The sequence below is a fragment of the Lepidochelys kempii genome, chromosome 1, assembly GCF_965140265.1.
Source record: "Lepidochelys kempii isolate rLepKem1 chromosome 1, rLepKem1.hap2, whole genome shotgun sequence".
Classification (NCBI taxonomy): Eukaryota; Metazoa; Chordata; order Testudines; family Cheloniidae; genus Lepidochelys; species Lepidochelys kempii.
Genome location: NC_133256.1, coordinates 153,084,195 through 153,096,624, shown reverse-complemented (window position 1 = coordinate 153,096,624; position 12,430 = coordinate 153,084,195). Strand labels below are relative to the sequence as shown.

The following is a 12,430-nucleotide window of genomic DNA, read 5'->3' as shown; positions in this document are numbered from 1 at the left end:
TGTTTTCTAATCCTTTTAATAATTCTTGGGCTCTTCTCTGAATTTGTCAATGTCAGTTTATATTGAATTGTGGATACCAGAACTGGACACAGTATTCCACCAGTGGTTGAACCAGTGTTGAATACAGAGGTAATATAACCTCTCTACTCCTATTTAGGATTTCCCTGTTTTTATGTATCCAAGGATCACATTAGCCCTTTTGCTCACAGAATCGCACTGGGAGTTCATGTTCAGCAATTGTCCACCAGAATGTCCAAGTCTCTTTCAGAGTCATTGCTTCCCCGGGTAGAATCCTCTGTCCTGTAAATTTGGCCTACATTCCTAGTTTGTCTGTTTACTTTACATTTTGCCATATTAAAATATACATTGTGTGCTTGAACCCAGCTTACCAATTTATGCGTATCACTCTTCTTTAGTAACTTGTCCTCTTCATTATTTACCACTCCCTCAAATTTTGTGTCATCTGCAAATTTTTATTCCTTCCATGTCATTGGTAAAAATGTTATAGTTTAGGGACAAGAACTGATCCCTGCAGGACCCCACTAGAAACAAACCTGCTTGAAGATGATTCCTTATTTACAATTACATTTTGACACCTGTCAGCCAGTTTGTAATCCATTTAATGCGGAAGAAGAGTGAGTGGTTGGTTACCCTACTGTAATTGCTGTTTTTCAAGATGTTTAGTCCAGTGCTGAGCTCATGACCCACCCTCCCTCCCACTCTTTGGAATTCTCAATTAACACAGTTTTGAATTACGAGAGATCTGAGGGAGGGTCGCAGCTGTTCTGCCCTTTATGTCCTCACATGGGTATGAAGAGGCACACGGTGCATGTGTGGGCCAGACAAATACTGCTGTTAATCTTATGTGCATGAGGCAGTTACGCATCTACAGTGGAATCCACACTGACTACAGCACCTCGAAGAACCATGGTTATTGTAGCGTAAGTAATTGTTCATTCTGTGAATGGTAAACAAAACTAATGAAGAGCTAAACAAATTGTACTTTCCACATTTAGTTTGAAACAAAACAAATTAAAGTGTGTGTGTGTGTGTGTGGAGGGGAGGGGGGAATGTTTCCTTACACAACTTCTCCCAACTCCCTCCCAGCCTCCAGGGAGGCGTGATGCATGAAAATCCTTTCAGCAGTGCCTTCATCCTCCTCCCCATCTCCAGCCATGGCTTCAGGGTTCTTTGACTAGGCAGCTGCTTGTGTCTTCTGTCACGCTCAGGGTGTGTTCCTGGAGAAGCCAGTGTCTGTCAGAGGTAGTGTGGCCTAGGCAAAAAAACACTGGTCTTGAACTCAGAAGACCTGCATTCTATTCCTAGCTCTGCCAGTGGCCTGCTGAGTGATCCTGGGCAAGTCATTTCCTCCCTCTGTCAATCATAGAATCATAGAATATCAGGGTTGGAAGGGACCCCAGAAGGTCATCTAGTCCAACCCCCTGCTCAAAGCAGGACCAATTCCCAGTTAAATCATCCCAGCCAGGGCTTTGTCAAGCCTGACCTTAAAAACCTCTAAGGAAGGAGATTCTACCACCTCCCTAGGTAACGCATTCCAGTGTTTCACCACCCTCTTAGTGAAAAAGTTTTTCCTAATATCCAATCTAAACCTCCCCCACTGCAACTTGAATCACAGTAACTTGAATCTCAATCATTTTGAGATCTATTGATGAAAACTGCTGAACGAAAATCCTTTCTGCATTCCATGTCAGGAGATATGTGTGCGCCCACTGGAAACTATAGTGCCTTCTATACTAAAAAAGCTCTTAATGGTGGGCTCAGGTAAAGCTGGCAACACTTTCTTCTTTAGCTGTTAATAATGGGCGTCTGACTCACTTGGCACCAACATCTTGTAAATATCCTTCCCTGTCCTCTCTGCTGCAGCAGCAGCATGCTCCTCCTCAAATTCTCTCATATGCAACTGTAACAACACCCCTTTCCTATATCATTAGTGGAATGGAATCCTGAACCTTCAACACTTACTGCACAGAACTCTTCTAATTGAGCTACAAAACTAATTATATTGACTGATGGGGGAAGAATGTTGCTATTCCAAAAGAGAGAGAGGCCACTGGGTCCGTATGCTGGTTCTAGGAGGGAGAGCCTAGTCCAGCGTGGCTCATCCTCCCTTTCCCTTAACAGAGGCAGTGACAGATGGGCTGCTGGGGCAATTTGCTGGGCCTAGGGGGATTGTTGAGGAGTGCAGTCCAGTTCTTTCCCATCATGTTGCTCCATCTCCCTCCCACTACGGCTACTCCATCAAAAGCCAGGCTGTATGCTTCCGGGGTTCGGAGTACAGTGTCTGCTGCTGCTGCTTTGGTGGCAGTGTGGACCTGTCCTAGATTAGAATGTTCTTGTTTCATTATTTTGGCATGCAGCCAAAATTTTGCTGCCATCACAGATGACATGGGTAGGGGTGTTTTTTCAAAAGTTTGTAACTCTGCTAAACCTGACTGGAATAAAGAAAAGGCAATTCTCTGGCCCCAGGGCTTTCTTAATAGATGTTGAAGTTCTGCCACAAACAATGGAAGTGTTAGATCTTCTCAAAAAGAAGGTTGCAAGAATCTTTTATAAAGGAAAGTGTTCGGTAAATATAGGTGCCACTAACAGTTCCCTCTGAAATAATCTCGTTTTGCAAGAGGCCATGTGAGAAATTTGAAGCAGAAAAGAGGAGGCTAGATTTAGAAGAGAGAAGGACTAATTATTTCTCTTATAAATCTTATAAAGATTTAATGAGTTACAGCCTTAGGCTATGTCAACATTCTATAGCCTCCTATTGTAGAAGCAGTCTACACTAACCGTTTTTCTGCTGGTATAGGAGTACTACCTCCACAAATGACGTTAGCTATGCTAACAGAAGCTCTCTTCTGTTAGTGTAGCTTTCTCTATGCTGGAGGTTCTGTCGGTGTTGCTGAGCGTGTGTGGTTTTTTTTTTCCACACCCTTGACCAACATAGTTATACTGGTGTAAGTTTTAAATGTAGACGTGGCGTTACCTATGAAATTACCCACAAAAAGTCTTACAACCTTTCATAATCAATCATCTGCTCTGGATCTGATCTTCACTAATTTTTTGTCATACTCACAGAATTTAAAGCCAGAAGGGATCACCACATCATCTAGTCTGACCTCCTGTATATTACAGGCCACCAGCACCATCCAATGCCTGCACACTAAATTCAACAATTGAAATTAGACCAAACTATTACAGCCCTTAGGAGACTAAACTGTTATGTGCTGCCAGGAGAGAATAGGAGGGACTGAGGTTCACCAATGCCCAAAGCTCCTGCAAAGGGAGGGAGATTAAGTGAGAAATACCCAGATAATTCTGGCAAGTGACGCACATCCACACACTGCAGAGGGAGGTGAAAAAATCCCAAGTCATTGATGATCTGATCTGGGAGAGAATTCCTTAATGACTCCTTATTTTGCTATCGGACCCTGCACATGTGAGGAAGAACAAACCAGCTATGCACCTGAGAGAGAATATGCTTGGCACCATGTCAGAGCACTTGTCCACCCCATCCACTGTTCCATCTCCAACTATGGCCATTTCTAATCTTTGAGAGAAAGGAGACCAAAAAACACCTCCAGAATACATTGCAGGGGAGATGAGAATCCCTTCTTGATCTTTACATGTGGCTGGCTGATACTCTGCATGAAGCATAAGCTTTAGGAATATAAAGGTAATCCTGCCTTTGAAAAAAGTCATCACTAGAGAGAACACAAAACTTTGATCATCTTTGATTCTTGTCATATATTTATAAGGACTACTGTGATTCTTGGACATTTGACATTTCACCTTAAAAGATTTACAGAAACTTTTAGAACTTAACTTTTATTTGCCTTTTCTTTATCAGCCAAGAAGACAATCTAGATTTGTATTTAATACAATTCAGTATTCTCAGATGGGGGCTGTGGGAAGCGGCGCGGGCCAAGGGACGTACTGGCCGCCACTTCCAGCAGCTCCCATTGGCCTGGAGCAGCGAACCGCGGCCAGTGGGAGCTGCAATCGGCCGAACCTGCAGACGCGGCAGGTAAACAAACCAGTCCGGCCCACCAGTGGCTTTCCCTGAACAAGTGGCGGACCGGCTTTGAGAACCACTGTACTAGAGCAGGGGTCTCAAACACGCAGCCCGCGGAGCTATTTGCTGCGGCCCGCCAACCTCCCCGTGCCCCCCAGTTATTTCCTGGGGCCGCCAAGCTCCCCACCCCTGCCGACCCCAGCACACCTTGTCCCCACTCGTCTACCTACCTCCAGGCACTTCCCGTCGCCAAACAGCTGTTTGGCGGTACTTAGCGGTTCCCAGGTGGGAGTGGGGAGGAGCGGGGAGCCGCATGTTCAGGGGAGGAGGCAGGGAAGGGGTTGGAATAGGGGCACGGAGGGGGCGGAGTTGGGGTGCGGACTTCGGGGAAGGGGTGGGAAGAGGTGGGGCAGGGAAAGGGGTGGAGTGGGGGCGGGGCCACGGGCGGGGGCAGAGCCAGGGGCAGCGGCATGGCGGGGGGGCAGTGTCAGTGATGTGGTCCTAAGGCCAACATATTAGTCTTCATGCAGCCCTCCTGGTAATTTTGAGTTTGAGATCTCTGTACTAGAGTTTAGCAGTATCAGGAAAGGATGGAGGGAGTCATGCTACTGAGTGAAAGAGATTAATGAGTTTTATTACGTTACAGAAAGCTAGGCCCAGCTGTAATGTTTTCATGAATTCATTTTTTTTTCATTCAATTGGAAATATTTTGTGACAGACATTCCCCCAGTAGTGTTTGTAATCCAAACATTATAGCTTTGGTATAGCACAAGAACTAGAAAGAGGTTATGGTTGGAAGGAGGAGTGTTGTTTTTGTTCCGTTTCATCCTCTGTTGCTTTTGTGGCTGTTCATACCTGCTCTGGTGACAGAAGGGTTGGGGTGCTGCTCTAGGATAGCAAGGTTGCCTACGATATTTCCTCTTTGATTCTGGCATGGAGTGGAGGCTTGGTCTTGAGTCTCCATGGGAGTAATGACTCATCTGTCTATCACTAAGTTGCTTCCTCCAAAGAGCAAATTGTCTGCTGCAGGTGGGATTCCCCAGGGAAGTTCAGAGGAATGGAGCCAGGGCTCCCGGATGGATGATGACAGCAGTCACCATGGATCATGAGGCTATGTCAACTGCATCTACTGAGGCTTGTAGGGATGATCTTTTAATGAATCTACGCTCCTCACTCAGGGCTTGAAATTGTGCACTTACTTCCTTAGGAAGCTTGTCTCTGAATTCCAGAAGTTTTAAGTAAATGAAAACAATTATACTTTGAAATGCCTGACAATTGAAGTAAGTTAATTACTTACTTAATTAGGACAATTAATGCCTGACAATTGAAGTAAGTACTTTCCTTCCGAGGAGATCCAATAATTTAGCCTCTTTATCCGGAAGAATGGACCTTCAGTGCTGTTGCCTACTCCTTTCAATGGCAACCTGAATAGCCGAAGAGTTTGGGGCAGGATATGTGAACAAAAACTCTGCTCCCCTGGCTGGGACCAAATAATTCTTTTCTGTCTTCTTGGGAGTAGGTGCACATGTTGCTGGAGTATGCCATGTGAGTCTGGCAGGCTCCAGGATGGCCTTATTAATGGGCAGCACAACCCTAATAAACCCTGCCATTCTGTCTACAAAGAACAAAATCATTTAAGAAATTGCGTAGGCTGTTCGTTTCCTTGGCAGAATGGATGAAGGGAGAAGCAAGCCTTCTCAAAGGATTTGTACGTGGATTTCAGGCTATGTTCAGCTGTGCTACCAGGTAGCAGATAGTCCGTCTCCACATAGTGAGGGCCTGCTCTACCAGAGCCAAGATAGCTTTGGTAGCATCGCTTCAAAGAGTTCCACTGGTTGACATCTATAAAGTGGAAACATGGGGTTCTCTGCATGCTTTCACAAGACATTATGCCCTAGTGCAAGCTTCCACAACTGATGCATCCTTTGACTCAGCGGTCCTTTGGTCATCAATACTGCATTGGTCCTCACACCTTCTTCCTCATGGAAAACTGCTTGTTAGTCACCCACAGTGCAGTATACATAAGGATCAGCACTCAAAGAAGAAAGAAAGGTTGCTTACCTTCTATAATTAGAGTTCTTGGAGATGTGTGGTCCCTATCAGAATTTTATTACCCTCTGTCCTTCCTTTAGGCTTTAGGATCTTTTTCTCGTGATTTGCAGTAGAGAAGGCACTGGGGAAGCAATTGGCCTGCTGTGCTTCATTATCAAAGCTCTGTATGCCTTAGTTTTCAATACTCTTATTTCTGTAAGCGTTGTTTGTACCAAAGAAACCAGATCTGAGTCAGGGAGTCAGCTAGTTAGTGCTGGGGTTCTATAATCTCTAAGGTTATATGGTTTGGGGGGGAAGAGGGAGAATATATCTGATAATGTAATTTGAGTATCAGTGCTTACAAGGGGAGAAAGGTAAGGTTGTGCATGCGACATTAATTTGGCATTTCCTGACTTTTGAGTTTATAACCATATGAGATTAAGTCTCTTAATAGTTGTTGGGTTTTTTTGTACTGACAAAATTCATTATTTATCTGAAGTAAATTATCACACATGGCTGCTGGCTCTGTTGCAACTTAAAGCCTTTTTCCAAACTAGAGACTGTTAATGTGGTTTTATTGATTTTAGTAGACCTCTGTTTATGGTGAAATTTTTGGAATGTGAATGTTATCAGTACTCTGAATAGGAAGCTAATGGAGAGCTGGCAGTTACAAAAAGCAATGAAATTGAGCAGGAGAAATGTATTTGGCAGCACAGTCAGTAGAGGTTGTCAGTTTTTTTCATTGTGAACTGCCTTTTTGAAAGATTTATAACAGGCCATTTTAATTGTCTTCAAGGTTAAACTTGGCATGTAGATTCTTAGACATGTGGCAAATTTATTTTTGCAGAATTTCATTTAAATTAGTTATTTTGGAAAATACACCTCTTTTTCTTGCTCATGACCATAATCTGATTAGGGTATTGTATTTATTGAAAAATGAATTTTTGCAACATGCCACACTTTTAGTCATATGATGTCCTAAGACAGCTTGAGTACCACTTGAATGGAATTGTTTGTAGTAAAATGAAAGTTTGTAAGTAGATTCTGATATTGTTACTGTTTTCCTGACTTGGCTTGAAGAAAGCAGAAGACAAAATGCAATAACAAAATGAACCATATTTCAAGATAAAACTTTTTCTTCTAAAGAATTGTGAGCAGCTGATTAAATGTGGTGATTTAAAGTCCCGTGTACATTGTAATTACCTTCATGTTGGGAAACCCAGTTACAACACGGTAGTCCTCTGATATGTTAAAACATAGTGTTGGTTATGCAGCACAGACAGGGAGAGAGCCATGTTGTAGCACTGGACTTAAGCAAGGCTGTAGACTAGTTCAAGACTAAGGTAGGTCTGTCATGTCTTCACTGCAAGACTAAACCTCATTTTCACCTAGTAAAGGGACCCCATTATGTTATAATGACATCCTCCAACATAGTGGTGGTTAGTGTAGACAGACCCATCATTTTTTTTTTTAGCTCTTGGGGAGAGGAGATTAAGATCCTTTTTTAAAATAAAAAGTCAGCTAATTATGTTTTCCTTTCAGCATTGTGGTTTTACAAAGCAGTCATTATTTTGGCGCTGATGGTGTGAATTATTAGCTGCTACTTGGTTCACTTTTATAAAATATACCCAATCAATGTAGTTCAGAATGCAGGTGCACAATCTCTCTCTTGTGCATAGACTTCATATCAAAGACAAAAGCGAAAGGACCATACCCAGGGGTGAAAGCAAGTTAGAGGACTTACTGGTACGCCAGAGTCCTGAGCAGGGGGCGGGGCCTCAACTGGAAGAGGCGTGGCTTCAACCAGAAGAGGCAGAGCCTTAAATCCCCAGGCCCTTTAAATCTTGATTTAAAGGGTCAGGGCTCCAGCTGTGGTAGTGGCTGCTGGGAGCCCGGGGCCCTTTAAATTACCCCCGAGCTACCTGCAGAGGCGGCTGGGAGGCTCGGGGGTGATTTAAAGGGCCCAGGGCTCCAGCTGCTGCTACCGCAGCAGAGCCCCGGGCCCTTTAAATCACTGAGAAGCCCTGGGGGCTCCCAGCTGCCACCGCTAACCCAGGACTCTGGGGTAGCAGCTGCTGGAGCCCCGAGCCCTTTAAATCCCCGCCTGAGCCCTGCTGCCCGAGCCCTGGGGTAGCAGCAGTGGCAGGGCTTTGGCAGGGATTTAAAGGGCCCCAGAGCTCCGGCCCCCGCTACCCTCCCGGGGTCCTTTAAATCCCCCTGTGAGCCCTGCTGCCCGAGCCCTGGGGTAGCGGTGACTGGGCTCCATCGGGGATTTAAAGGGCCCCGGGGCTCCAGCCGCCGCTACCGCCCCGGCCCTTTAATTGCCCACCTGAGCCCCACTGCTGCTACCCGAGGGCTTTGGCAGTAGGACTCCAGCGGGATTTAAAGAGCCAGGGCAGTAGGGGTGGCTGGAGCTCCGGGGCTCTTTAAAATCCCCGCCGGAGCCCCCCCACCCTTACCCCAGGGCTCAGGCAGCAGGGCTCAGGCAGGGATTTAAAGGGCTTGGGGCTACTGCCCTGGCCCTTTAAATCCCCTCCGGAGCCCCGCCACCACTACTCCAGGGCTTCGGCAGCAGGGCTCAGGCGGGGACTTAAAGGGTCGCGGGAGGGTAGTGGGGGCTGGAGCTCTGAGGCCCTTTAAATTCCCGCCAGAGCCCCGCCACTGCTACCCCGGGGCTTGGGCAGCAGGGCTGAGGCCGAGATTTAAAGGGTCCCGGGGCAGTAGTGGCGGCTGGAGCTCCGGGGCCCTTTAAATTCCCGCCGCAGCCCCGCCGCCGCTACCTCAGGGCTTTAAATTGCCCTCTCTGAAAGCTGGTCCTGGTACGGCGCACAGGCTCTTACCGGTACACTGTACCGGAGCGTACCGGCTTACTTTCACCTCTGACAATACCCCAAAAAACAATTCCCCACCCTACCTTCCCCAGTCACCACCTTACATTAGAGTGGGCCTTGTGCAGCCTTATCTAGCCAGAAAGGATTAAGAGTTGAGAATGTTGTCTATATATACAAATTGCAAGTTGGCCAGTTTATCATAAATAATATGGCTTCATTAATAAAAACGCACTTTAACTTAAATGTTGCTTTCTGTACTTTCTAAAATGTTCTTTCCAGTGTTCTTCTGAATTTCTCCTCTTCCTCAGTCATTAAAGTTGCCATAGTCTCCCTTCTTCTGACACAGTTCCTACCATCCCAACAAGCCCTGGCTTCCCCCCAAATTTATTTGACTGTTTATTTAAGTTGTTGACTGCCACCTTCCCCGATAAATACTGTTGATAGGAGTAAGTGGAATTGTGGAAAGTTACAGGGGAAAGAGGGAGACTTATCTAATTTTCAAGTAATGGAATAAAAGTACTTATTTTTGAGTGGTCTGCCCATCCCTTTTTGTTCTGAGTGGATGCATTGCAAAAAATTGACTCTAAGATTTGTTACTTTCTATTTTATAAAATAATAAACATAGTAGCTGCAAAAGGTTTAAGGCCGGGGTGGCCAACCTGAGCCTGAGAAGGAGCCAGAATTTACCAATGTATATTGCCAAAGAGCCACCGTAATACGTCAGCAACCCCCTCCATTAGCTCCCCCCCGCCCCCCACTCCCAGCGCCTCCAACCCACCGGCAGCCCCGCCGATCAGAACCTCCCCCTCCCGCCCCACACCTCTCAATCAGCCATTTTGTGGCATGCAGCAAGCTCTGGGGGGGGGGGGGGAGAGGGCATGGCATTGGGGGGGGAGGGATGGCATTGGGGGGGAGGGATAGCTCAGTGGTTTGAGCATTGGCCTGCTAAACCCAGGGTTGTGAGTTCAATCCTTGAGGGGGCCATTTAGGGATCTGGGGCAAAAATTGGGGATTGGTCCTGCTTTGAGCAGGGGGTTGGACTAGATGATCTCCTGAGGTCCCTTCCAACCCTGATATTCTATGATTCTATGCTCAGGGGAGGGAGCGGGAAGGGGTGGAGTGGAGTGGGGGCAAGGCCTGAGGCAGAGCCAGGGGTTGAACAGTAATCACCCCCCAGCACATTGGAAAGTGGGTGCCTGTAGCTCCAGCCCCATCGGTGCCTTTAGAAGGAGCCGCACGTGGCTCTGCAGCCACAGGTTGGCCACTCCTGGTTTAAGGCAATTATCTGCAATAGGCAACTGTTAATTTCTTCCTTAAGACTAAATAATACACCTTCACAATTTTTTGAAGACTTCCCTGTAGGTCCAGGATATTTCCGAACCAAAATATAGGATCTTATACACAAAATGGCATTCATGTTTTTAAAGAACTAGAACTGGTCCTTGAACTTCAGAATGAGTCTCTGGGCACAGATGATCTTATAAGCCCATCTTTTTCTAGCTGTTCATGTACCTGTTTTGTTTTCTTTATTTCTGGAAAGGAAGTCAATAGCATGTTTATCACTACTAAGTAACTCTCAGGAGTATAATCTTCTCTGGAGTATCCTACATTTTTAAGCTCTTAAGAACACTAGAAACTTTGCTGTACTTAAATCTGATGTTGAGAGATTGGTCCTAAATGGTCATTTTAAAAAATAATTTTCTGTAGCCACCACTCTTCCCCTCCCCGCCGCCAAAAAAAATAAATAAAAATCTCTGGCCTCAATTCTCCAAGATTAGCAGAGTCAATTTGTTCCTAAGTGTGTCTATGGCCCGTTTTAGAACCAATGGGCCCTGGGTTCTTTGTGTTCCTTGGTTTGAGTGCAGGCAGCAGCTCTAAGCTTGCTGATTGTGTTAAATTATGGATAAGGTACGGTGTCTCCTGTAAAGGCTAGGTGAATAAATAAATATGCAGCCCAGATGCCCTTTAGGACAGTTAGTTATTGTCCTTTATAGAAATCAAGGAAGAAGAAACCAACACATTTTTAGAGGAAATGAAAGCATGAAATTAAAAGACTGGATATAGGCAGGAATAAAAGAAAAAAGTATGGAAGGCGGGACTAATCTGGTGTATGCAAGGAAATACCTAACTCTCAAAGCAATAATCAATTGCTTCTGCTATCAAATAATAGTCCTCCAAACTGAATACAGTACAATTAGGATTCCTTCTTTACCTTTCTGACCAAAAGCAACTTGAGAGGCCGTATTTCCTCCTGCTGATACAGCCAGCTCCCTTCCCCCAAACAATGTGCTGGGCTCAGCATGCATGTCAGGACTGTTCTAGCCATGTGCATTCTATGGTATGGTGTGCCAGTACAGTTCCTAGACCAGTCATTCCTCCTTCTCTTCTCTGGCCTGGCTATCACCAGCTGTCTGCTTCTCAGGCATCCAGGTTAGGCAGACCTTTGGGGTGCTGAGGGTACTTTTGCTTTCTGGAGAGTCCTGACAGGCTCCTGGCTCAGAATTGTCAAACATTTTATTTTGTGTCACTTTTCTCAGTTGCTGTTTCTGGGCTGATATCTGTGCGAGTTGATTCTCATAGGCCCCAAAATAGCAGGGTGGGGCTCCATTTATTAAAGTAAGCACAGTTTTACAGTTTGGTCGTGCACATCAGTTTGATTTACTTTTTCCTGCTGCTGTTCTTTCCCACTAACAAATCTGATTTTGTACCTTTACTCATGTTTCAGAAAAATTGTTACCTCTTTCCAGAAAAAAACACTCTGAGAAGAGAAAGTGACTCATTGCTCTCTTGCCAATTTTGGTTACAAAGGCTAAAGACTATTTTGGAATAATGTCAGATGTCAACCTCCCAAAAGATTGTGTCCTTTTTTCTTTACTAATTGATCTTAAACTTCTTGGTTGTGTGCTATCAGTGCTGTCAAGGCAACTAATATAACACTTTTCATTATCTTCCACAGATCTGAAGAGGGAAGCCAGTATCTGTCACATGCTGAAGCATCCCCATATTGTTGAATTATTGGAGACATACAGTTCAGATGGAATGCTTTATATGGTTTTCGAATTGTAAGTTTATTTATTTATAAGTTTTGTATACGTAGGGGCATTGCCAGCAGATCAAGGGACATGATCGTTCCCCTCTATTCAACATTGGTGAGGCCTCACCTGGAGTACTGCATCCAGTTTTGGGCCCCACACTGCAAGAAGAATGTGGAAAAACTGGAAAGAGCCCAGCAGAGGGCAACAAAAATGATTAGGGGACTGGAACACATGACTTATGAGGAGAGGCTGAGGGAACTGGGGATGTTTAGTCTGTGGAAGAGAAGAATGAGGGGGGATTTGATAGCTGCTTTCAACTACCTGAAAGGGGGTTCCAAAGAGGATGGCTCTAGACTGTTCTCAGTGGTAGCAGATGACAGAACAAGGAGTAATGGTCTCAAGTTGCAGTGGGGGAGGTTTAGGTTGGATATTAGGAAAAACTTTTTCACTAGGAGGAGGATGAAACATTGGAACGCGTTACCTAGGGAGGTGGTGGAATCTCCTTCCTT

General features: G+C 45.3%; 1 protein-coding gene across 16 annotated transcripts in view; it reads left to right on the top strand.

Moving 5' to 3' along the window:
* Positions 1-12,430, top strand: part of CASK (calcium/calmodulin dependent serine protein kinase) — a 425,127-nt gene that overhangs the window by 163,511 nt on the left and 249,186 nt on the right. For all 16 annotated transcript variants that reach the window (XM_073358759.1, XM_073358793.1, XM_073358785.1 and 13 more), the window contains exon 3: positions 11,843-11,948. In XM_073358759.1, the coding sequence (XP_073214860.1) occupies positions 11,843-11,948 (106 nt within the window). The remainder of the gene's footprint in view (positions 1-11,842; positions 11,949-12,430) is intronic.